This window comes from Quercus lobata, chromosome 10 (assembly GCF_001633185.2).
Source record: "Quercus lobata isolate SW786 chromosome 10, ValleyOak3.0 Primary Assembly, whole genome shotgun sequence".
In the NCBI taxonomy this organism is placed as follows: domain Eukaryota; kingdom Viridiplantae; phylum Streptophyta; class Magnoliopsida; order Fagales; family Fagaceae; genus Quercus; species Quercus lobata.
The window spans coordinates 8797106-8824781 of record NC_044913.1 but is presented as its reverse complement, the minus strand read 5'-3'; the positions used below and the strand labels follow the sequence as shown (position 1 = coordinate 8824781).

Sequence of the window (27676 nt, the reverse complement as noted above, 5' to 3'; positions counted from 1 at the left end):
GGGACTCTAGCATTAATGTTTTTCCTTATTTGGTTTGATTTGAGAATCTCATTACTCATCAGCCACACAAATCATCATATCATTATGATTATGGGCCGGCCCACCTATAACATATAGGTTTTTTTTTTTTTGGTTTGTTTTGGGAAAGTTGTATAATTGAATTGATGCCTTAATAGTATATTGTAATCCCTTGGTGTAACTATTAAATTATCAAAAAAATAAAAATAAATTTCAAATTCTCTTTAGTCTAAATTATCAAAAATTAAAAATAATTTTCAAATCATTTTTAGTGTCTGTTTGGGAACAGCTTAGGATGTGTTTGGATTCTGCTTATTGCTAAAAACTGAAAAATTATTGCTAAAAACACTGTAGCAAAATAATTTTTAAAGGTGTAAATAATGTCATGGGACCCAGTTTTAAAGTTATATTTGCTAAATTCCGTACTTGCGGGTCCCGTGAACAGTGCAAAGACCCAGCCAAAAAACGCAGAAGCCAGCTCCAACGCAAACGCATTACTACCCAAACCCATCCTTATTTAGCTGAAACTGAAAACTTGTTGTTGAAAATACTGTAAATAAAACTAATAGATAGCTGAAATAGTATATTGGGGCCTTGAATAGTATCAAAAAGTGTAATAGGACTCATTAATAGTAGTAAAAATAAGATGAATAGTAAAAAAAGCTTGCTTTTTAATTAATGCCAAATGCAATTAGAGTTAGGATTTAGGACACCTGATGTGGCTTAATACAATCAGTGGGCTAGACTTGTTTTTGTGGGCCTTGAAGTCCAACCCATGTAAGAAAGAGAAAAATGAGCCGAAAGTCCCAACCTGTGTAGTGAAATAATTGTGGGCCAAAGATGAGTACAAAACAACTACAATTCCCAGCTATTTTTAATTTTAACCAATCAACCTACATAAGTAGCCAACAACTACGTGAATCTCAGAATCTCTTCCAATATTAACGGTGGATTCATTCACAAGTAAAGCATCCTCTTTGAACACCACCGGGCCTTGTAGCCTGGTGGTACCCGGTACCATATGTATCTTTGAGTTAGGGGTTCTATCCCCATAATTATCTAGCCAAAAAAAAAAAAAAGCATCCTCTTTGAACTCTGTAGAAGCCAAAAAGAAGAGGCATCTTGGTATTTTTTTTTAATGCTGTGTGTCTCTCTTTATTTAAAAGTTACCTAAGAAAATGAAAATTATTTGCCATGCCGAATAATTTTTTTTGTCACCATGCATCACTTTTCTGCCTTAAAAAGTCCCAACAATATGGCCTCAGTACACCACCACTCTTCAAAGCAAAGCTGTGCGTACTTTGAGTCTATAACACCTTTTTTTTTTTTCGCTTTCCCAATTAGTGGTCATCGATCTTTGTGGTAGTATAGCGTGTGTGTGAGTACTAAATAGAGAGCAATGTCATCGATTTTGAGAGACAATAGGAGAGCAGGCAATGCACTTGTACGCAGAATGGTAAGCCTTCCAAGGAACATTATAGGTGGATTTTCAAGAGCAATGGGTCATGGTAGAGACCTCATGGGAATAGGAGGAAGAAGAAATCAACATGTACCATCAAACTATCAACTGCAACATCCAGAGGAGCAAATTAGTACTACTGTTCCAGAAGAGTGGGCATTTCTAACCAGTTTTGAAGATCAATATGGTTCCAACCATCCATTTTTCTATGCTTGTCAGTTCATGGAAGCCCTGAAGATAGCAGAGGATGATCAAAAGTTTATGTTCGTGTACCTTCATGCACCAGAGCACCCTTTCACTCCCTCTTTCTGTAGGGACACTTTGTGTTCAGAACTGGTGGTACAGTTTCTTGATGCTAATTTTGTTTGCTGGGGAGCACTGGCTAATAGAGAAGAAGGCTTGCAAATGGCTACAATATTGAGGCCTGCCAGTTTCCCATTCTGTGCTGTGATAGCTCCTGCCCCTGGTGATAGCATAGCAGTGCTGCAACAGGTTGGTTTGGTATTCATTTCTAGAATAAAATTTAGAGCTTTTGTTGTGCATGTTCACTTTCCCTTTCCTCTATATTAAAGCAGTAGTCGTTGTAATAAGAAAGATAAAAAAAATTAAAATGGCTAAAATGATCAAATTGTGATAAATTTTATGCTTGTATGGTCTAATGTGATGCAATTTCCTTGTTAGCTTAGTGCTAACATGGACTATGTGGCACACTCACTGTTATGTCCCACTAGCTGCTCCTAATAGTAACAATGACGATGCTTGAACTTATTGTTTTGTTCCTGTTCTGTCCATGTATAGATGGAAGGGCCAATTTCCCCTGCTGAACTGGTGGAGATTCTGCAGAGGACAATGGAGGAGAAAGGGTTGGCTTTTGGAAGTGCAAGGGCCAAGCAGGAAGAAAAGATAAGAGCGGATCGTCACCTCAGAGAAGAACAAGATGCAGCATATCTTGCATCTCTTCAGATAGACAAGGTGTGTGAGTTGTGTGCCTATATGATATTACATGTTTTAGGTCCAATTCAAACTATTAAGTCTGCAAATTGACAATGTACCAATAACATTATTGCCCATCTTAGGAAAAGGAAAGATTCAAGAACTCGCTTTCAGGAGAGAGAGTTCAGAAACCAGTAGAAGCTCCTTCTAATAAACCAAATTATGATAAGCTCAGGAACAGTCAAAAACAGTATGTTCAAGTCAAAGAGGGTGCCATTACCAAAGAAACTCAATACAAAGAAGTAGCAAATAGGGGAACGAATCCTCAAGCTACCCAGGTAAGTATTTGTGCTATCAAAATAATTTATGTGAGATTAAAAGTATTTATTGTGTTAAATCATTCTTTTCATATTTCAGATTTTGATAAGGTTTCCAAATGGTGAAAGAAGAGAGCAAAGCTTCGCAAGCACAGACAAGGTCCAATCAATATACAGATACATAGATTCATTAGGCCTCCCTGGTATTGGAAACTACAGATTGATATCAAGCTTCCCTAGAAAAGTCTATGGTGTTGATCAGATGGGAATGACTCTCAAAGACAGTGGCCTCCATCCTAGAGCAAGCCTGTTCTTGGAGGCTATGTGACATTAGTCATTGGACACATGCGCATACATGCCCACATATTCAAATGTAAGAAAATTCCAGGAACACATCCAATGTATCTTTCTTTTTTTATTCAGAAAAAGAAAATAAGTGTATCTTTTTATTTATTATACAATGTGCTTTAATGTCTAAACTTGTCACATCATTGATATACTATCTGTACTATGAGCATTTGGACATTAAATTCATGCTGAAACACAGATTAGGCCTAGTCAAATAAATGCCGAATTGCTGATCACAGCCATGATCAAAGAGTTCACTTATAAAAACAGCTCGCCCACAATGAGTCAATGACGTCCCAAGTGACCTATATTTGTAGCTTTCTCAAAAAAGTACTTATACTTATGGTTAGGTTGCAACAATAATCCACCTGCTCATCAGTAATCTGCTATTCAACAGGTCTTCTAAACATCTCAACTAAAATAGAAATTCTCAATTGGTTTAGAAAAGGAAATAGTGGATTCCCTCCCTCCTTTCGATGAGCAAGTTTGATCCAGAGGGGTATGATAAAAAGATTTAAACCAATGACCTCCGCTTAATAAGACATTATCCGGACTATATTATCCAAAGAAATAGTACAGATTTCTTTACTTACTATCTTGAAAGAATTATATTCGAGATCAAGAAAGTGGATTCTTTTCTTCAACATAACTTCTTCAACCCCCAATTGAAGGAAAATTATTGCTTTATATTGTATTTATTACTATCATAATGGAAATTAGTCACACCCCAGGTGGGTAATTAGTCTTATTTTTATGCAGCATATCAATAATTTTCATTATATCAAAACATGCTTGATACACCTCATTCAACATATTTGATAGGCTTGTGTTACTATTTATTATATTGTTTCTTCTAATTTCTACCTAACTACCGTCCCATCCACTCACTTAAAATAAAGAGATTCGGAAATTTTTTTATGTAACAACGGGCATGCAGGTTGATTAGGCTATGATAATGCAGTGACCTTGACTTCATAGTCTAAATCTCGTCCAGAAAAATATGCTCTCTTTATTGAAGAGAAGTGGGTGAATATAGGATTCTATATTTTTGTTGCTTACTGCAACAGTAGCATTTTGTATCTTTCTTCAAATGATCAAATCCCACATTCCAAACGGGGAACAAAGAATATGAAAAGTAGAAAAAAGCAGAATCATTAGAAAGTGATAGCTATAGTGTTGTGGTTTATTACTTGAAGATTTCTTCACTTATGGAGAGAATAAAAGAAAAAGATGAGTTTATATATATGTCATAGCTTATTTAGCTTATTGCTAAAAATATGCTAAAGTATATTTGTATTTTGAAAAAGTAAGAAAAAATGAGGTTTTAAAAAGATGTATATAAAAGTTAAAAAGCAAAATGCTAGCTTTTAAACTAGTCTCAAACATGCACGTAATTTTGATGAATTATAGTGAGCTGTATAAATTCTCTTCTATGAGTTCACCTTATTCTAATTATGCATCTAATTGACAATTTGGAGTAGACATGAGAATCAAATGAGAAAATTGAAATTCAAGTTGATGTAAGAATCTAAATTTATTCTTCTTTTGGACACTTCTAGAGCAATCAAAGAGAAATGATATATTCGTGTCACCAATTTTCTTCACCAAGGTCCATAGTTCCTCAATTCTTATTCTACTAATAATTGAGGTCTAGAATTCTATCTTATGAGTAAAAATTGACAATTTAAATTTACTCATATATGACAAATAAATAAACAAAACAATAGCTAGAAGGTGGAAAATGAGATTTAAAATAAAATAAAAAAATTGACTTATTGATAATAGATAGATTGTGGAAATAGTGTGAACATTGCAATGTACCTAAATAGGACCTTATCATCCTTATCCTGAAATGTACCAATCCAGAATCCCTAGGCAACTATCGGCCCATAAGTCTTTGTAACTCAATCTATAAGGTTGTTACCAAGCTTATAGTGACCAGAATTCAACCTATGCTCCCTGGGTTGATCTCTCCTCTCCAAACAGCATTTGTTCCTGGGAAGAAAGGGGTAGACAACACAATTATAGTCCAAGAGCTTATCCATTCTATGTCCAAGAAAAAGGGGAGCAATGGGGTTATGGCTATAAAGATAGATTTGGAGAAAGCTTATGATCGCTTGGAATGGAGCTTTATAAGGGATACTCTTTCATTGTTCAAGTTCCCTAAAGACCTCATCACTTTGATTATAAGTTGTGTCTCTTCCTCTTCAATTGCTATTATTTTCAATGGGGGAGCCTTGGAATCATTTCGGCCATCTCGGGGTGTTAGACAAGGAGACCCTCTATCTCCCTATCTTTTCATTCTTTGCATGGAGGTGTTAGGGGCCTTGATAATGGAAAAGTGTGAAGCAAAGCTCTGGAATCCGGTTAAGGCGTCTTGAGGAGGGATAGATTTCTCTCATTTATTCTTTGCGGATGACCTTGTCTTATTTGCTAAGGTAGATAGTAAAAACTGTGTGGTTGTCGGGGATGCCTTAGATACATTTTGCTCCTTATCGGGTCAGAAGGTGAGTTGTGAAAAGTCAAGGGTATTCTTTTCTCCGAATGTGCCCCCTGAAGATAGGTCAGCTTTTTGCGATTTATTGGAGTTTAGATCCATCCCTACCTTAGGGAAATATTTGGGGTTTCTCATCAAGCATACCTCCTCTCCCCAAGATTTCAGCTTCATTATTGAGAGAATGCAGAGTCGTCTAGCGGGCTAGAAAGCAAATCTTCTTTCCTTTGCTGGTAGGTTGGTTCTTACCCAGTCAGTGACGTCTACCATCCTAAACTACTCAATGCAGTGCTCTGCCTTTCCGCCAAAATTTTTGAAGAATGTGGATAGGCTTAGTCACAATTTCCTTTGGGGAGAATAAGAAAAAGTTGCACCTTATTGGTTGGAAGAAAATCATCAAACCTAAAAAGAAAGGAGGTTTGGGGATTCAAGCTGCTAAGGAAAAGAACACGGCTTTGTTAGCAAAGTTAAATTGGTGTTTCAACACTGAGAAAGATTCCTTATGGGCCAGAGTTCTCTCCCAAAAATATGGTACCTATAGAAGACCTCAAAGCCACCTAGCCTCTCCTAGATCTTTCTCTTCCACTTGGGCGGCCATGAAAAAAGGGAATGTTGGCTTGCTGGTAAAGACAGTAGACTATCCTTTTGGTTTGATAAATGGCTGGATAAAGGGCCTTTAAGGAGTTTAATAGAGGGGCCTCTAAACAAGGGTGAAGACCAGCAACTTCTAAGGGATATAATTGGGTTCAATGGGTGTAGATGGAATAATATATTGTTCTTCTTCCCAAAGCCCCTGACTTTTGAGATAAAAGCCACCTCGATCCCTCTCTCGAATTTTGGTACTGATCATATGACCTGGATCTCCTCTTCGAGTGGTAAGTTTGAGCTCAAGGAAGTATACAAGCTAGCTACATGTGAAGATATCTATTATCAGCCATCCTTTCTCCCCTTTCTAGGAGAGTGGGTTTGGAAAGTTCCAACCCTCCCCAAGGTATGGTGCTTCCTTTGGCAGTATTGTCATCAAATTATCCCAACCCGTGCTATCCTTGTTGCGAGGGGTATTGACCTCCCTACCTGCTGCCCAATGTGTAATGGAGCCTCAGAAACAATTTTACACCTCTTGCGTGATTGCCCTCTTGCCCAAGATTTATGGAATTCCTTTCCTCCCCCCATACAACACTCTTTGTTCTATGGAGCCAGACTAACAGATTGGCTTCGTTTAAATTGCTGTAATCCTCGCTGCACCCCCGTCCTAGGTATTGATTGGGGAATTATTTTCTCAGGTGGGATTTGGACCTTATGGCTTCATAGAAACAATGTGGTTTTTAGAGACAAAATTCCTAGACAAAACTTGAGGACTGAGACTCTTGCTATGGCATCTGAAATTGCTTATCTTGGGCTGAATGAAAAGAAGGCAACAACCTGGCATACCATTCAGGTGAAGTGACTATGGCCACCCATTAACTGGTTCAAGGTTAACTCAGATGAGTTGTCCTTAAGCAACTTGGGGATTGCAGGTGGTGGTGGGCTTATAAGAAATGAGAATGGAGAATTGGTTAGAGGGTATGCTAGGGCCATTGGTGCTACCATGATCGTGGCAGCAGAGCTTTGGGCGTTAAGAGATGGCATTCGCCTATGCGTTGCTCTAAATCTACAGGCAGTGATCTTTGAGCTAGATGCGAAGTTGGTAGTTGATTTGCTGAGGAAAGATGAAAGGCTTGAGAGTGGAAATGATACCATTCTGTTGGACTGCAGGAAGGGCTTGGGAGATATTCCTATTATAAGAATTCAGCACTGTTACAAGGAAGCCAACAAGTGTGCAAATGCCTTGGCCAGAAGAGGAGCATGGCTTTCCCAGGACTTTGTTATCTTTTTGGATCCCCCCTCGGATGTATCCTTGCTACTTAGTTTAGATGCAGTAGGGACATTGTATGATCGCAGTGTTTCAGCTGCTGATCATTTTGTTTAGTTTTTGTTAAATTCCTTCTTACCAAAAAAAAAAAAAAAAGGTTAGCATCCTTAACCCCTTTTCCTCTCCCTTGTGTAAGTGTGTTCATTTCTCAAGAAAAAAAAAAGAGGATAATTGTCTCACATTGTTTAAGAAAGTATGTTGTATGTAGTATAACTTACTCCACACTCCCTTAAAAGTTACCATAGCTTTTGAGTGGAGTTTGTGGCGTGCCTTTATATTAAAACTCATTTTCCTCTCCCTTGTGTGTGTGACTGCGTTTGTTTCTCAAAAAAAAGAGAAAAATGTTAGCACCCTTAATTCTGAACTCTAAACTAGGCAATAGATGAAAATTCATAAAGACTCCCCAACTAAAAAAAAAAAATGTAAATAAAAACAACTAAAAATGTGAGTTCAAGTTCATTTAATTGGTAAAGTCTGAGCGCCTAAACCAAAAATCAATTAGTGTTTCGGCATAATGATAAAAAAAACAATCATTATAAAGTAGACATTACAGGTTGAAATTTTATCCTATGTATATAAATAGTAATAAATAAATAAAACTAAATAATGGGTGGATTTGTACATTTAAGGATTTTTTTACTTAAAAAAAAATGCTTTTTAGAGTCTTCAAATAACCAATAATGTATTAGATGATAATTGAAGTTCATTATTCCATTTGAGAATAATTTATTTAGCATTTTGTTAAAAAAAAAAAAAATTGATGAAAGTGTGTTAAAGTATACTTGTACTTTGAAAAAAAAATTAAAAAAGTTATACATAAAAGTTAAATAGCAAAAAGCTAGTTTATAAGTTATTCCCAAATACAAAAATAGAATTACTTTTAACTTATTTTCTTTTATTTAGTGGGTAGCTAGAACAAGATATAGGACAATCCAATTTCTTTCGTTTCAATTACCACTTAACAAAAGCATAAGCAAAGAGTTTAGATGCAATGGGCTTAGAAAATCACACCTGGGCCTACATGGAGTTATCAAAGTCATCAATAGCTGCCATTAAAAATCGAATGCTTTCAATTGGTTGGGGATGTCATGGAAAATGGAGATGGGCCAAGCCCGTAGATGGTTGAGGCAGTTTTCCAACAAACTTCTTCCGAAAAAAGCCTTGGCTTGTCTCCTTAGTCCTCATTATTTATTTATTTTATTACTCTAATGGGAATAATTATTGCTAGCAAAGAAATTATAATTTTTTTTTATTATTATAGAATTTTAAACTATAGTGTCCACTTCATGATTGTATTTGTAGGGACACGGTTTGAATCCTAAGCCCAAAAATGTAAAGAATCTAGGCCCAAAGAGCCCAATACAATGAATTTGTAGAGAGTGGACTGGAAATCTAGGTTCTAATGAGTTGGGTAGCAATTACAGTGGATCCAAATGACCATAAAGTAAAAATAGACTAGTTATATTTAATGAAAATCGTCATCGGCACAGTCCAAGGAGATTAATTCTTGTATATATCTCTTGAAGTTGGTTAGAAATATTGTTCTTATTGTTATCGTGATTCTCTCTTAATTCTCCGATCCCACATCTTTAGGGTCTCGTCTCTGTTTTACACAATTTTCCTTCTATCATTTCTACCGTCCACGTGTAGAGTAAATTGCTAGTGTTGATTCTTGTCCCATCGGCACTTTCCTGAAACCTCTAGTAGTAGCTGTAAGGCTGAAAATTACTGTTCAGGTATTATTTCCTCATTAATGCGGCCAAAGAGTTAGTTACAGAGCATTCAATGTGATAGTAGCAGCTTTCTCTTAAATATTTCTTAGTCCTTATCTGTCCCGTACCTCCTGGATATGTATCATTATCAGTAGAATTTCCTAGAATGTTGTCCTGGATTGCGGACCACAGCTTCAGACCTCGGCTTTGATCAGCCGAGGTGGCATCCCTCCTCGGATCACTTTTCTAGACTCTCATGACCATACCTCACCTCTTCATTCACTGACGCGAACTCCTTTCACAGTGTTTCTCCATCCTCGGACTACCTAATGTCCTCAGATTGGGATCCTGACCCAACATATATATAGATACGCACTACTGGGCCTACCACTCCTACAGTATTTTTTATCATTCGACTAAGACACCAATCAATTTTTGGTATAACTGTGTAAGTGGATATTAAACTTTAAATCTTTTATTTAATCGTTAAAGTTTTTACCAGTTAAATTAACTAAAATCCATAAAATTGAATTACAAAGGATTACAAAGTATGAGAGGGTGAAACCGAGTTTATATTTTAGGGGTCAAAGCATTAATCAAATACTGTAATTTTCATAAGTAGCAGTAATCTTTGAACAAGTTAGTAGTTTATTGACCACTTGGACCTATTCATTAAAAACAATTTATAATTATTTGTCAACTTTTTAAAGTTCAAAAGTTGAACTACATTATCTGTAATGATTAAGGTTATATTTTTTCAAGATTTGTGTTGTCTTATCAATAAATCTTGCTTATCCCAAAACAAATTCATGTGCCTATAGATAATCCAAAACTTGATCTAAGAATAGGTTTCACAGTATTTATTATTATTAATATTATTATTGTTATTATTATTTTAAAGCTTATTTGCATATGTACTTCATTTTTTAAGGTCGAAATGTACAATTGTACTTGTGGGGCCCAAATGATTTATGGGCCAGGCCCATCTACCCGGGGAAAATCCGAAGGCCCAAGCCGAGGAGGGCTATGGCCCAAGCTTGACAAAATAGCCTGTGGATATCGCCGAGGACGGCTCAGTCCTCGGCAGACCTAAATTTTCCCCCCCTGAAAGAGGGGTAAAAACGGTATAGGACCGAAACCAGGACGAAAGATCTAAAATATCCAGGGAAAGCTGCCCTTACTGCCATTCAATACTCTGAACCTGACAGAGCCGCATTCGTTGGCTTTTACAACCACCCCCAACGACTTTGAACATGGGCTGATGGGACAAGTATCAATTTTGGAAAGGTTGACCCTATACGTGGACGAAGGACAATGAACGCAGGCGAATATAAAAAGGAAAAACAAGTAACCTAATGGGGGGTTGGGAAAAATGGCCAAAAATCAGAGCCTCCCAGCCCACCTCCAGGAGAAAGACTCCAGGGGTGAAGGAAAACTTAAACTTATACAAACACCGCGAAAAACCCACCGCCTGTCGATCAAGGCCTAGCCTTCCAAACCCACGCTCTACAAATGATATTGTTAGGAGCCTTTTCACGTGCGAACTCGACACTGTTACGGTCCGCCACGAATCGCGTCCTTACAATTAGCGCCGTCTGTGGGGAAGGCTTGTGTGTTGGTATAGGAAGTGGGTCGATAGAGTTTCTTCGTTATATCTAACCGTTGGTTATAGAGTTCTAGTATAAAGTTCTGTTAGGAACTACGTTTCTTGACTAGGGGCTTGGTTGAGGAGCTCACTCCTTTAAAGCCAAGGTCCCCCGTAAAGAGCAAACTAGGTGCTTAGTAGCGTTAACCGTATGGATAAACTCTAGGGGTTTGGCTGAGGAGCTAACTCCCCTAAAACCAAGATCCCACACAAAGAGAAAACTAGGTTTTGGACAGAACTAAGGCATTGCATAGTCCACGGACTCAAGCCTCTGGGGAAACCAACTATCTGGATGTGGAAAACTAGGTTTTGGACAGAACTAAGGCATTGCATAGTCCTCGGACTCAAGCCTCTGGGGAAACCAACTACCTGGATGTGGAAAACTAGGTTTTGGACAGAACCAAGGCATTGCATAGTCCTCGGACGCAAGCCTCTGGGGAAACCAACTACCTGGATGTGGAAAACTAGGTTTTGGATAGAACCAAGGCATTGCATAGTCCACGGACTCAAGCCTCTGGGGAAACCAACTATCTGGATGTGGAAAACTAGGTTTTGGACAGAACTAAGGCATTGCATAGTCCTCGGACTCAAGCCTCTGGGGAAACCAACTACCTGGATGTGGAAAACTAGGTTTTGGACAGAACCAAGGCATTGCATAGTCCTCGGACGCAAGCCTCTGGGGAAACCAACTACCTGGATGTGGAAAACTAGGTTTTGGACAGAACCAAGGCATTGCATAGTCCTCGGACTCAAGCCTCTGGGGAAACCAACTACCTGGATGTGGAAAACTAGGTTTTGGACAGAACCAAGGCATTGCATAGTCCTCGGACTCAAGCCCCTGGGGAAACCAACTACTTGGATGAGGAAAACTAGGTTTTGGACAGAACCAAGGCATTGCATAGTCCTCGGACTCAAGCCTCTGGGGAAACCAACTACCTGGATGAGGAACCAACTATTTTAAAAAAAAACTATGGCACATAAACCTCAAAATCCATCCGAAGAGAGCTCTGCGTTAACAGATGGGTTAATACCTTGATTGCGCAGATTCCTCGGTCTACCCTCTGATCCCCCAATATCAAAGGGGTTGATGCGATACGGCGTAACATATTATCCAGAAGCACAACCAAAGCCCCTCGCTGCTCGGCTACCCTCTCGGACGAATTACTTAGAGTTTGTCGTACTCGGATATCGCTCTAGCATGCATCGCGCAGCACTCAGCCGTTATCCCGGTTAGTTCCAAGAGTTTAATTTATTGATGATTAACCTTGTTATGTTTGATAATATTTGTAAGTCTAAACTAGTAGGAATCTGTGTTAAGGCATTTCTCTGCCTAGAATATCATTAAGGGCAAGCTCATATTTAATATTCATGCTTAAAGTAGTGGTTACGGAGAAGAAAGATATATATAGAGAAATAGACACATATTTTATTAAGACAAGGGAACAGTACAGTGTACAATGGAAAGCTGAAACAAAGCCTACATCGAAGCTAACTACGAAAGTAACGAAGAATACAAGAGAGTGAAGATAAAGCCAAGGAGGTAGCACAGAGGAGAAATTGGCTACTGCCTCGAGATCTTGTTCCTCTTCAGTGCTTTTGCACGCCCATAACTCAGGCAGCAAAAGAACCCAACTTGGGGCCTACACCGGTAAAGAAAAGGTGCAGGGAACCTGACCTCAGGCTAACACCATCTACAGAAAAGGTGCAGGGAGCCGGAAGTTGGGAAGCCCCGCAGAAATTTGCCTGCTACAAGGTAGACGGCGCTGATGGCGGAAATTCCTTTTTCTGACATACCAGAAATCTGGCATGACCAGAACCTGCTTCGGATTTTGATTAAAAGAAGGAGGAATATCATCTTCCTCCTGTCAAGACGGAGGACTGGCTTGAATCTGTGCCATCCTTGTCCGTACCATATCACCTTGAGGATTCGGTGCCTCTGAAGCGTGCGGAGACCTTTCATCCCTATCCAAGCCTCAAACATCTTGCATTGAGGCAGTGGCACTAGAAAGAGAGATCGCGGATATAGAAGAAATATAGTTCCGAAGGGAACAGGAGAGTTCATGTGCAAGTGAAGTGATCCCCTATCCCATTTATACCCAGAAGTAAACCGGTGGCATTTAATTCGCGCAGCGTCCCAAGGAACGCTACAGACAAAACGTCTCTGGCTCGATTTCCAACGTCGTCTGCAACCCTGAGGTTAAAGGAGTCTCGAGAAGGCGCACCTCGAACACTGGGACGCCAAGAAGTACCGCGTGATCAAAGACTACGGAAATACCTCTCAATTTGTGGGCCCAGTAAATTCGCGGCTCAGGCCCGTTCAGCATATGTGCCCAGGGACAGAACCAAGGCCTTGTATGGTCCTCGGACTCAAGCCTATGGGGAAACCAACTACAAAAAAATTATAAAAATTACAAGTTTTGGACAGAACCAAGGCCTTGTATGGTCCTCGGACTCAAGCCTATGGGGAAACCAAGTACAAAAAAATTATAAAAATTACAAGTTTTGGACAGAACCGAGGCCTTGTATGGTCCTCGGACCCAAGCCAATGGGGAAACCAAATACTTGGATAAGAAAAGGTTTGAATCTCGTAAGATGGGATACTTGATAAAAATGTCAGGTCACTTCATCCACGGCTTAAACACTATAAAAGGTAAAGGCCAATAAAGGTGTAAGGAAGGGGGTGGAACGCCCCAGCATTTAGTCATATAAGAATGCCGCTCATTTGGTGGGTGATATGTCTTCAAATGGTTATTCCTTACATGACATCAGGCCTTCGTTTTTCTCCTCGGCTAGCATGGGGTAAGTATTACTCTTCACTGATCGGCCTTATTGTGCCAAGCATTTCTATTAAAGTTATGGCGATGTCTTTTTATTATCAAGTCTTTTGGTCTTAGTTGTCATTGATTTAGATGCTATATTATTGTGCCGAGCAGCGTTTGTAGATTCAAAAAAAAAAAAAAAGAGAAGGCATAGAGACAAAACATGCGAAATAAAATAACAACGAATCTTATTAATACGAAAAATTATTACAATGTACAAAGAGGGGCTCGAACGAGCCTATACAAAATGTGAACTGCCTAAGCGACAATTACATCCGTAATACAGATAAGTAAACTGCCAAGCGTCTTTTAAACTCGTCTTCAAAGTCTCTCCAATCTTTGCCTCAATACTGCTCATATTATGATAAGAACCTTCTTTGGGAAGAAATGGCGGAGAAGGAAATAGTAAGGAAGAAATCAATGAAGAAGATGGAGGAGATGAATGAAGAAGATGGAGGACATGAGTAAAGAAGGAGGAGAAGAAGAGAGAAGAGATGAAAAGAAAGAAAAAGGAGCAAAAGAGGGAGAAGTGAAAGCACCAGGATGGAACTAGTGCTGGGAAGATTAAGAAAAGGAGACGGAGAATAACCCCAGTGAAGGAAGAGAGGAAGAAGTAGAGACACTTAGTCTCTGCCTCGATCCTGACTCCCAACACACTGGAGCCATACTAGGTATGCTCATAGGAGAGCGGTTGGTACTGATGATGGGTGTTCTCGACTCAGTCACGCCGAAAGTTTGACGTGACAAGTCCCTGCTTCGGATTTTGACTGAAAGAAGGGTGAGGTTGATTTTGAGTCTTCGTCATCCCTATCCCGATCGAGCCATAATGGGCTTTATTGGAACATGGCGTTTATGGGAGGGGTTTGGCTCCTGCATCACTCGTTGTTATGATAAAGTGTATCACGATTTAATTTGTGAACCAATGGGTAAAATGAACCCTAGGGGAGGCCAAGTATTTCAAATCTCAGAAAGATGAGAAGGAATTTTTTACAAAAACAATAACCTCCGCCCTTCCTTCTTATACTGAGGGTGGAGCGGGAGACATTTAATAGGTTCAGATATCCAAAGGAATCTGCCAACACAAACATGCCGGTTCCGTTTCTCCATCCCATCAAAACAAACCGCCGAATTAAAGTAGTCTCGTAAATAGTGGTTATTAAAAGCACGTTTTGGGATGCCCAAACGATAAGAGCGCATCAAGCGCGAAATCAAAAAGCTGTCTCATAGACCGGCGCATTTCTTGGACAGATGAGGAGCCGCCAGTATTATTAAAAGGCCAAATTGATTGGGTCGTAGGAAGAGGTTTGGCATCACCAAAACCCCCCTTTCCAACCAAGAGGTTGGACAGCCGGGTTTTGAGGGGCTATTGTGGGGCCCAAATGATTTATGGGCCAGACCCATCTACCCGGGGAAAATTCGAAGGCCCAAGCCGAGGAGGGTTATGGCCCAAACTCAACAAAATAGCCTGTGGATATCGCCGAGGACGGCTCAGTCCTCGGCAGACCTAAAGTTTCCCCCCCTGAAAGAGGGGTAAAAACGGTATAGGACCGAAACCAGGACGAAAGATCTAAAATATCCAGGGAAAGCTGCCCTTACTGCCATTCAATGCTCTGAACCTGACAGAGCCGCATTCGTTGGCTTTTACAACCACCCCCAACGACTTTGAATATGGGCTGATGGGACAAGTATCAATTTTGGAAAGGTTGACCCTATACGTGGACGAAGGACAATGAACGCAGGCGAATATAAAAAGGAAAAACAAGTAACCTAATGGGGGGTTGGGAAAAATGGCCAAAAATCAGAGCCTCCCAGCTCACCTCCAGGAGAAAGACTCCAGGGGTGAAGGAAAACTTAAACTTATACGAACACCGCGAAAAACCCACCGCCTGTCGATCAAGGCCTAGCTTTCCAAACCCACGCTCTACAAATGATATTGTTAGGGGCCTTTTCACGTGCGAACTCGACACTGTTACGGTCCGTCACGAATCGCGTCCTTACAGTACTTATTCTAACTTTCAGCAAAATAAACTTTCAATTAAAAAACTAGTCCAAATGTGCACTTACAGAATTTAATTCTTGCAATTAGTTGAAAGCTTGGGGATTTTTGTTCCTTAGGAAATTTGAGAAATTGGTTAATAAAGAAGATTTTTGTTTTGTTTTTGGAATGGGCCACCATCTACAGCTATGGGCTATGTGATTTTTTTTGTGGCTCTTTGGGCCCATTTTAATTTTTTTTTTTGGGGATTGAAACTGGATTTCAATTTTGGAGAGACTAGATTTTTTTTTGAGACAAAAAATTTCAAATCTATATATGTATATCTATGTAATTTTTTCCTGAAATTTTAAGGGGAGCCATGGCCTTTGTGACCCAATGATGTCTCTTATAAAAATGAGAAATTCATGATTTAATTTGTTAGAAGGGTGTGAATTAAACTAATTGGAAAAATTTTAAAAATATAAAAACTAATACAAAGTATTAATTTTTCCCATATGGTTCCGCCACTTACAATTGTAGAAATAATACAACCCAAATTTAAATAGTGCAACCGATCTCCTGGTCAGTTTCTCGTTCACGATAGCAATGTATTTTGTTGGGGAGGGCACAAGTTACTGATATTGATATATAGCAATTGCTTGTGACTTGTAATGTGAAGCAAAAACTGGGTTTTGTTTCATTTCATTATAAATTAGAGTTCAAATCAAAACCAAAGCGGCAACTTTTGAGTGAGACATAGTACTGCAAATTTTCAGGCCTCACTTAAGGTTGTGAGACTATATTTTTGGTCTTTCAACAAATGATGAACCATTATGATAGAAATCAATTCATGTCCACTAGTCACAAATAGGGTTGTTCAACCCACTTAGATACTTGATTCACCTGATAAATTCGACTGGATCTGAGCCGACTGACGTCCGACTCGACTACTCCAGTGGTCGGTAGTGAGTTGGTTAAAGGTCTCCTCCCCCAAAACTCGAAAAAACTTGAACCAACTGACTAGTATAAGATTTTTTGGTGGAAATTTCTAGATTCGGTAAGATTTCCACTGGATCTAATCGGATCTCACTAGATCTTGTGAGATTTCTACCAGATTTGGTGAAATCTCATCAGATTTTTATTGGATCTGGCAAAATTTCATCAGATTTTCACCATTCAATCTTCAAATTTTCACCATTTTCAAATCTACTACACTGACCAAACTAACCACCACTTGTTGAATGCCCGATCTACCTGATTAGATCAATCTCTTAGGTCAACGATGGTTGAGACATGCTCTGCCTAATCAAGTCAGGTCAGATATGGGTTAAGCCTAAACCCGATTCGATCTGACATGTGGACAACCCTAATCATGAGTTTTTTCATTTAACTTTTAATTTACTTTGATTATGTATTGTTTTTTTTTAACCTCACTCTTTTTAAAAGATAAATATACTTTACTTCATTTTTAATAATAATAATAATAATAATAATAATAATAATAATAAACCATCGCTATTTTGTATTTAATAAGTTACAAACAAAATAAAACACACCTAAACCATCGCTTTTTGCATTAAGTTACAAACAAAATAAAACAAAACGAAACAAAGCAAAAACAAAAGGAAGTAGTGCCTTTCCTTGTCCGCACCGTTTTGCAAAACACCACAGCAAGTTGCTTTACCATTTCTCTAGAACATAGTGTCACTCGGACGTTACGTATAGTATGACCGTGTTGCAAGCTTCCAATAGTCAAAAATTAACTACAAGAAGACAATCACACACTTCGTACCTTAAGACACAACTTTTGGGACCGCAAAATAATGAAGCCTAAACAATGCCTTTTATCATCACCACAACAATATACTTCCAACAAGTCTCCCAGCAAAGGTCAATTTTTCGACCAGGATCATTATTGCCTTAGGTCCCTATTGATCAACCTCCACAACCATAGTGTAAAAGTAAAGTAGCTGTATACAATTAAACAAATACCTTGTTAGCAATAACTTTTGCTAGTAATGTGGGTACCCATGTGATACACACTATACCAATTTAAGTTCATTATAGCTAGTTAATTAGCTTTGAGTCTTCAAGATTTTCAAGTGGGGCACTCAAGTTTTCAGCTTTTCTTGGTAGAAAAGAGTTAAATTTTTATATACGTATCAGAAAGATAACAACACATGGTATCCACTATGGCACTATCTGCATACAAAGTAGATGATCTATCACCATCTTATTCTATCTTCACTATAGGCACTAAGGTGTAGTGGTAATGCACTCATGTATGCTTGGCTAACAAGCATGTTGGTACCAGCTACTAGTGTGGCGTGCTTGTATCATAATGGCATTGCAATTTTGACCATATATGGCTTATCTTGTGAAGATAAAATGATTTCAGATTAGAATTTAGGTGAACTTACTAACATTTCTTTCCAGGTCCAAAAGATCACTAAAATCTAACTTTTCAATCGAACTGAATTCATATTGCAGTTACTATGTTCCGGTTAAGTTCATGTGCTTTTCATTTTGAGCGGATCAAAACCCTTAATTGTGATAGTTCTGGCTTTAAATTCATAGCCCCAACTTTAAACTGCCGTAATAGATGTGGCAGTTCTTAAAAGCGCTATATTATAGTGGCGATTTTCAAAACTACTATAATAAAAAAAAACATTGCTATAGAACCAGTTTTTTGTAGTGGTATAATAGTAGCTAATTGTATTCACTTTCTCGGTAACCATTGGATAATTATGATTTCATTATTGCTAATTTTCACATTCTTTTGGGATGATGACCTGCATGATCACTCCTACCGCAATGGAATCTCCCTAGGGACATGGCTCTATTATTTTAGACATAGAATTTGCAAAGATCGATAAGAATAATATAAAGTGAATGTAAAAAAATTAGTGCCCATACATGAGAACGATTAAGAAGAATTACTTCAAGAGCTAGCTATTAGAATAAAATCTACCACCTAAATAACTTAGCTGTTTACAGTTTACTCATACGATTCCTCTTTAGTAGCAGAACTTTGCTATTTCTATATATATATATTTGCTTGGTTGCTACGTAACCTTTTAAAAAGCATGGCAATGGCAGCCTTTTCCAAACAGTAACATATTTTTATGTGCGTACACACTGCCCTTAAACTACATTAATTTTTTTCTTTATGCTTTATATTCTATAACTAATTAACACAAACTTCAAGAGGATAAAATCTAGGAAGACTTGGAAAATATACATTCTTCAAGGTTTGTGGGGTATGGAATCTATTCTCTCTCAAAGACTCAAACCCAACTTTACAAAGGGGTATGAATATGTATCATACTAGCTATGGTTCCAAAAATTAAAGAACCTTATACGTTGTGATTGCATGACAGTTGGTTTTTAGAGACAGTGGACCAGTATTATTCTGCAACAGTACTCTTTTATTTTTGCCGAATAGGTAGTTGAGAGAGTGAGTGGGTCTTTGTGAAAAGAAGAGAGAATTAAAGAATGGTATGAGAAGAGAAGCATTTTGAAGTGGCAAGCATCATTGCTCAGAACCCCAGAAAAAGAGTGACCAGGTTGAGGGCCCATACCTTTGTGCTATATGCCACACTATATTAATGCCAGGCCATGTTCAAAAAGAATTACTACTAGTAGCTTGTAGGTTTCTACATGGGAATATGGTAACTTTCAAAAAGAAAAAATGGCTTAAATTTTGAAGTACACAGCAAACACCCATCTTTCTACTAAAGTGTTTAGCAAAATACTCCTATTTTAGAACTTAATTTTTGTGTGAAACTGATTAATATCTTCAAAATTGAGTTCTATGCATATTTTTTTAGCAGAACTCGATATTAGCAATATCAAATTCTACTTAAATTATCAAAAAAAATTTAAGTGGCAAAATATGCGAATGCCAAGTTCCAAAAACATTGATATTTTGCTAAATACTATAGAAATATGAGTGTTTTGCTACATGATTTTTGCCCGCTTTCAAAAAACATAGTTACAAAAATTTTATATGAAAATTTTATCTTACACTTCTTCATGATCCTGGCCATTTTGGCATTTCAATTTTGATTAAATGTACTGCTTTTAACTTGCACCTTCTATTGGAACTGGAAGTACTGATGTGTGTGTTGAATTTCCTTGAGTGAAAACTGAATGTGGGGGCCCTTTTTACCTCGACATACAAATGCCTTTTTAATATATTCTTCTCTTTCTCTTCAGAATTCTGGTTGAATTTCTTAAAAGCTTGAGTTATGACTGACATGAACCTCAAAAAATTCAAAAAGGAATGCACCATAAACTCATGGACATCTAAAAAGAAATAAGCAGTGTTAAGAGACACTTGAAAGAATGACTTCTAATTGGTGTAATGTCATTTTCACGAGTCTATTATCAACATTATTTTTTATTTTACCTTAATTACAATATGCTATCATTTTTTAAAAAAAAAAAAAAAATTACAATATGCTATCGCAACGATGGTGAAAAATATCATGAAATTTTTTGCCTCAATAGAAAAGCAAAATCGTGGAACATGGAAAATCACTTCAAATAAAAAAAATAAAAAATTAGGAGTTAGATCCCAGGTGAGGAGAAATGTTAGAATATTAATAAAATGATTAGATTTACCATTTTTTTTTTTTTTTTGAGATAGAAATCCTACTTTAGTGTAATCTAAAAGTATATGCATGTGAAATTTCCTTTTAGAGACTTGAATCCTGATCCTTCCCTCTCATCCTACAAGAACCTGTACTTATAGAGTGATTATCATGCTAAAGGTATGCTCACTGCACAGGAACTTATACTTGTAGAATGTTAAAATTGCACAATAAATTCACTATTTTCTAATAATATAAATAATGTCTCTCAATTTCATTACTCATTCCAATGGGACCAAAGACTTTAATGGCTTGAATAGATGTCGGCACGGTGGTCTTCGACTGCATTGACATCGTGTACCGATGATCCTGACATTCATAACATCTAGCTAGCAAGCCCCACTGATCAAATAAAGGCACTATGGTCCTACAGCATTATTATTTCCTTGTGGAATTATTACAATGATTTTATGACCCCTCTTTGGAGTAGAAAATATAATCTGCCTCTTGAAAATCTGTTAAGCATGTTAGCTAGACTTTTGAATCTATGAGGCATGCATTGCGGCCAAGATAAAATAAAAAAAAAATGGATGTCATAATTGTGTCAACAATCAAGGAACATTGGTTTTGTTTTTTGTGCTTGATAAAAGAAAATGTATAACTGATTATGTTAGCTTCACTTTCATCTCATTTATTTGTATTGGTGTATGCTTTTACCATTTCTAAACCGAAATTATTAAATGACTGTTTGTTTGATTGGTAATAAACAAATAGGTAGCAAAGTGGAAGATATAGCCTTAATTAATTCATGGACAAAGAACTCTCTGATAAGAGTTGTAATAATCAAGTCACCCATATATCAACCAAATTAATAAATGAGTTTCATGTGAGAAGTTGAGATCACTTCTGAAAAATGAGTAAAAAATTGAATAAGATAGCATTCACTCATTGGTTATTTACATTTTTTTTTTTAATATTATAGATAATGTATGATAGTATTTCAAACTTATAATGTCCACTCTATGATGATTGTTCTTTATTATCAAGTCAAGACACCAATTCATTTTTTGTACAAAGGGGATTGAATTCAGATCTCATATTCGATGCAAAAACTTTTATCAATTGAGCTAACCCACCTATTCATTAGTTATTACATAAGTGATTTGGATATAACTGTTACTAATAAGTTACAAAAGATACCCTTACCTTGTGAACAAGGAAGAGCAAATCTTAATCAGCAAAAGCCACATGGTACAAAATTTGGTCTAACACAAAATCATTACAAAAAACCTTTTGAATTTCAATTATCAACAAGCTCTTTCTTATAGTCAAAAGCAATTGCACAATTTGTTTTCTTAGGTCAAAAAAATTATACCCATTTGGAAAAGCAAGGAATTTGTTCATCATCATGGTTTAATTGATACAATGATTAGAATGGTCCACCAAAATCCAAATATTCAACTGTGCTCTAGTACTCCTACAGCACTGGATAGTGGAAACTGCACCGTGATATCATATCACAAATCTTGACCTCAAATTTTCTGAAACAAACATAGAATAAGAGAAACAGCACCAACCCAAGACCTCTAACTCTTCCCCCCCAAAATGGAAAGAAAGTATTACAATGTAAAAAACCAAAAGAAAAAAAATATTCTGCAGGTGGGATATAACTGAACACAAACGGAAAAATTGGAGTACTAGACATGCTAGAACACAAACTAAAGTTATTAATTTCCAAATTGGAAACTCTTTGTTACAAAAAACAAAAGTGAAATAAAAATTTCAAAAAAGAAGAGAAGAACAAAATGGTAAACCAATGAAGTGTGATTCCTCTCTCTTGAAAATCAGAGAAAAGAATAAAATAGATTCCACACTCATTGGTCTAGTTAAATCCAAATCTAATGTCATCTCTCAATCTTTTTAATTTCCAAATTGGAAAACTTTGTTACAAAAAACAAAAGTGAGATAAAAAATTTCAAAAAATAAAAAGAGGAAGAGATGGACAAAATGGTAAACCAATGAAGGGTGATTCCACTCTCTTGAAAATCAGAGAAAAGAATAAAATAGATTCCACACTCATTGGTCTGGTTAAATCCAAATCTAATGTCATCCCTCAATCTTAGTATTCTTTTTTTTTTCTTGGTTGTAGAGTCTTTGTAGTCACTATAGGTCTATAACTGAAACTGTGAAACACCCTCTCTCTCAAAGACTCAAATTTTGGGAATTTTAAAAGAGTCTTTTGACCACAGGCTGTTATGGGCTTAAGAAAAAGTACAGCCCCCACCAATCCAGGTCTTTTTTAATATGCTCGTGCTTGAAATTTCTTTGGTGTCAGAGAAAAAAAACAAGACACTATGCTCTCTATCTGAGAGAGAGAGAGAGGTTTGTTTATAATGTTGGAAATGGTGAAGAAGTGAGAAGTAGAACTAAAGATTGGTTATTTTCTTTGAACGGTTTCTACTGTTTTGTATGGACATGAAGGAAATAGATTCAGTTCCATGGACAAAACATAGAAACAAACCGTTTTGTGTAATCCATCACACAACAGGACAACAACACCAATGCATACAAACACTAATTGTTGCACCAAAACAAACAACAGCGCAACAACAACGTTCCTCAAATGAACTTGTTGCTTCACATTCTCCTACTTCCCACAAAACTCACTCTTCAATCATTCCCATGCTTCTTGTTGCTTTCCTTCTTGTAGTTTCCTTGGTTAGCCCTGCTTTATCAGATTCCGGTCACTCTTTACCGGCCAACCAAACTTTTCACCCGGCTTCACAGTTGAACAAGCTGAAGAGGGTCACAGATTATCTCACCAAGATCAACAAGCCTGCTGTGAAGACAATTCAGGCACATAAATTTTGTGTATTTCATGATGTTTCTCTATGTGTCAACCAATATAAATTGTTGTGTTTTATGGTTTTGTGATCTGGGTTCTTGTTTATTTTGCTTCAGAGCCCTGATGGTGATGTTATAGACTGTGTTCCTTCTCATCTCCAACCAGCTTTTGATCATCCTGACCTTAAAGGACAGAAACCATTGGTAATTTCAAAATTTTCTTTTCCTTTTTCCATCAAGATCATTGATACTCAAACAAGAAAAGAAATTCCACTAATGCTTGGTATTTGAATGTTTATAAAGATTGTTTTTTGGATAACTATAGATTCTGTGAGATAATAAAAGTCTTCAGTTCTACAGGATTCACCAGAGAGACCAAAAGGCCTTAACACAACAGATACAGTGGCAAAGAGCTTCCAGCTATGGGCAGAATCTGGTGAATCATGTCCAGAGGGTACTGTTCCAATTAGAAGAACTACAGAAAAAGATGTTCTAAGAGCAATTTCCATTGACAGATATGGAAGAAAACCAGTAAGACATGTGAGGAGAGACTCTTCAGGAAGTGGTCATGAGGTTAGTATTCTAAAGCATTTTCAAGTTTAGAAATAAGAAATTTTGGTAAATAGAAATGAAAACCGAATTCTGGAAATCTGTTTTCTTGCAAGTGATATCTTATTAAAGCTTATTCAATTTTTTTTTCCAGATTTGATTTTTGTTTCCATCATTCGAAAGGTTATGTGTTATTTTCATTTTTTTTTTCTCATTCCTAGAATCCTTCCACCAATAAGGCTAGTTTCACACAAAAAGCCAAGTTTCCTTTTTTCCATTTTACCTCAATCATTTAGAGTGTTTTGGTAAATAGGGAGCAGGGAATTATAAAACCTTAATTGTAAAAATTGGCTTTGAGTTACAGAGTACTCTGTATTAGGTAATATTGAATTCATATGTTATGAATGTAATTTGGATAATGGGTATGCTACTGCTTGCTCAAGAAGTATTTTACTAGTTTTTCTAATTCTTCTGTGCTAATATCTAAATTAGTTAAAGTCAAAGTTGCATATTAATAAAATGACTCATAATGTACCATATTCTTCTCAACCTGGACAAACTTTACTTTATATTTCACATCTGTATATTTCAGTATCTAAGCATTGATAATTTCATATTGCAGCATGCAGTTCTATTTGTAAATGGAGATCAATATTATGGAGCAAAGGCCGGCATAAACGTGTGGGCACCTCAAGTAACCGATCAATATGAATTCAGCTTGTCACAAATTTGGGTCATTTCTGGTTCGTTTGGCCATGATCTGAATACCATTGAAGCTGGTTGGCAGGCAAGTCTATCATTGTGTGATGCTATGCATTTTCTTAATGAACAACCCATTGAACTTTCTCTAGTAATACTAATTAAACTTCCAAATAACTACACGTGTATCATTTGAATATATTTAGTTGTCACTACTATGGTACAGAATTTAGTTTATTCAATTGTTGACAACAAAGATTTTCATCATTTGGATTAGTTTTTGGAATCTGTTCAACTACTCCTGGGTATTATTACAAAGGTTTTTATAGAGTTTAATAAGATATTGTGATCATATTTCTCCAGGTTAGCCCAGATCTGTATGGTGACAAGAATCCTAGGTTCTTCACTTATTGGACAGTAAGTATTGTCTACTCTCTTTTGCTCTTAAATATTAGAACCTTAATAACTAGTGCTGACATTTTTTCAATACAATCACAGACTGATGCATATCAAGCAACTGGATGCTACAATTTACTGTGCTCAGGCTTTGTCCAAACCAACAACAGGGTTGCTATTGGAGCAGCAATCTCTCCAAAGTCCTACTACAATGGTAGACAGTTTGATATTGGCTTAATGGTTTGGAAGGTAAGCCTTAGCTTCAATCAGTTGACAAATAATGTTACATAGTGTCTTCTTTGAACAAAATCCTTAAAAAAACATTTGGTTCAACATTGCATAATCATTCATTAGGTGGCATTAAAGAACTTAGAGGCAAAATTTCTTGACATAATTCTTTCTGATTTTTTTATTATTAAAATGTAAGATTCCTTTTAAAAAAGGCTTCCTGATGCATGAGCTTTTCTTCTTTAATAAAGCACTAACTTTTTTTCTTTTTAAATTATATTTTCAAAGATTGGGTTGACTCCCACCATCTATTATAAATTGAAGAATTAAAAGCATACTTTTCTTTTTTGCATTTTCCCTAATATTTACTCCTACATTAATGGTTGTGATTTCTTTCCCTTCATTTGTAATAAAGACTATATAATAAAATAATTGGACCCATGTTAGGGAAATTCATTGTGTTTGCCTTTATGCAGTCAAAGACATAATGAGAAATAAGGAAGACTTAAGCAATGTACATCCAAAGTTTAGCCAAAAAAGTCACTAGAACATAATTTTTTTTGTGTGTAGGACCCAAAGCATGGACATTGGTGGTTGGAATTTGGATCAGGACTACTGGTTGGTTATTGGCCAGCATTCTTGTTTAGTCACTTAAGAACTCATGCTAGCATGGTACAATTTGGAGGAGAGATTGTAAATTCTAGATCATCGGGTTATCACACTGCTACTCAAATGGGTAGTGGCCATTTTGCTGAAGAAGGATTTAGAAAAGCTTCTTATTTCAGAAATTTGCAAGTTGTTGATTGGGATAATAACTTGCTTCCTCTAACAAATCTTCATCTCTTGGCTGATCATCCAAATTGTTATGATATAAAACAAGGGAGAAATAATGTTTGGGGAACTTACTTTTATTATGGAGGTCCTGGAAGGAATGTAAAATGTCCATGAAGAAAGAAAAAAGAAAAGCACAGGATATAGAGAGTAGCCTATATATTTTTTTCTCTATTTTTTTTTTCGTTTTTTTTTTTTTTCAAATATGAGTTTTTAGATTGCATCTTAGCCTTACATTGGTTTGGGTGTCATAAAAATTTTCCCACAAAATTCCATTTTTACTAACGAGTTACTATTATTCATCCCACCTTTGGGAGTATGTAAATTTGTGGAAATACAGATTATCAATAACAATTGAGTTGTGTGATGTTCTCAGTTCTTCACCTTTTTTTTTTTCCCAAATCCTTGAATTATATGGAAAATAAATCAATGTTACAGGCAGGAACACGTTGTCAACACCCTTAGGCCTTAAGTAATATTAGCATCTTTGTGTGCTATTTTAAAAGAAGAAAAAAAAATGAGGTGTGGACTTTTTTATATAAAAAAAAAAAAAATATTAACCTTACTGTTTTTTTAACTTATTTGTCTTCATTTTTTTAGGTAGTAATATTAAATACATGTTAGGAATATTTTGGAGTATAGAAAAGTTAACCCAAAAAAAAAATCTATTCCAATCATATATATAAAATTTACAATATGTTAACCTACCAAACCTAAAATTGCCATTGTCATTGATATTTAGAAAACCCATACCACTTCCACAAATATTTATTTTCTTTGAAAGGAAGGACAATGCAAATGTGCTAGTGGTACTTATATATGGCTTTGCATGTGCGGTGCATCAAAGAAGCAAATTCTGAAGGAAACAGACAGATTTACACAATGGACAACCTTTGCATAATATTATAATCTATACCTTAACTTGGATCCCAGCTTTCAAACAATGAATTAACTAAAGTAGTGTATCTAATTCATATAAGTAAGCACAACACAACAATTATTAAAAGAAACTTGAGATATTGAAATACAATGAACCCAATACCAACAAAAACAAACAAGCATTTTCCTCGAACCAAGTTTTTGCTATCAAATATTGACTTGAAGTTGAGAATTGATTAATACCAAATTGGGAAACATATAATTTTCAATGTCATTTGTCTTTTTCAGTTTCTTAGAAAAACTCAGTGCCATTCCCCTTTGAGCCAGATGTCCTAATCTTAAAAAGTCAATGGCATAACCACTTAAAACATATCTTAGCCAATCCTCAAATAATCTTCAGTTGATAAAAAAACAAGGGGCAGCTTTTGCATGATAGAAGCATATTATGATGTCAAATTATTGCCTCAAACTCCTAATGTTCACACTCTATAAACACCAAATATTAGTTAAAAAAAAAAGTGGATACCTGATATCCAAACTTTGTAAATGGTTGTCTCGTATGTATAAAGTGTGGACATCAAGAGTGTGAGACAATCATTACCCTAATATAATAAGCGTTGAGATCCGATACAATACTTGTAAATGGTTGTCAGGTATGAATGAAGTGTGGATATTGAGAGTGTGAGACAATTATTGCTGTAATATAATAAGAATTAAAATTTGATGCAATACTTGTAAATGGTTGTCTGGTATGTATGAAGCGTGGATATTGAGAGTGTGAGACAATCATTGCCCTAATATAATAAGGAATGAGATCCGATGCAATACTTAGGATGGGGAGAAAGTTGAATTTTTAACTTTCAATCTCATATGCCAATTGCACTCAGTGCAGATCTCAATCCGTAAAATAGAATCCAAATGCATTTTTCATTATGGTTTGTTATGAAAGATCAGTGATTCTTTTTATAAATGATAAGGTAAACACAAAGCCACCATTGTATCACATGAGACTGAGAGCCAAGG

At 36.6% G+C, this 27676-nt stretch overlaps 2 protein-coding genes across 2 annotated transcripts; both read left to right on the top strand.

The window, feature by feature from the left end:
- The first annotated feature begins 1198 nt into the window (after positions 1 to 1198).
- LOC115964104 (plant UBX domain-containing protein 10-like) lies at positions 1199 to 3281 on the top strand. The gene is made up of 4 exons (XM_031083430.1): positions 1199 to 1969; positions 2276 to 2449; positions 2554 to 2748; positions 2828 to 3281. The coding sequence occupies exons 1-4, from the start codon at positions 1418 to 1420 to the stop codon at positions 3053 to 3055; spliced, it is 1149 nt and encodes a 382-aa protein (XP_030939290.1). The 5' UTR covers positions 1199 to 1417; the 3' UTR covers positions 3056 to 3281.
- A 19092-nt stretch (positions 3282 to 22373) lies between these two features.
- Positions 22374 to 26152, top strand: LOC115963550. The gene is made up of 7 exons (XM_031082591.1): positions 22374 to 23083; positions 23189 to 23275; positions 23432 to 23644; positions 24243 to 24407; positions 24683 to 24736; positions 24818 to 24964; positions 25514 to 26152. Exons 1-7 carry the CDS (start codon positions 22697 to 22699, stop codon positions 25889 to 25891), a joined length of 1431 nt encoding a protein of 476 aa, XP_030938451.1. The 5' UTR covers positions 22374 to 22696; the 3' UTR covers positions 25892 to 26152.
- Positions 26153 to 27676: the final 1524 nt, after the last annotated feature.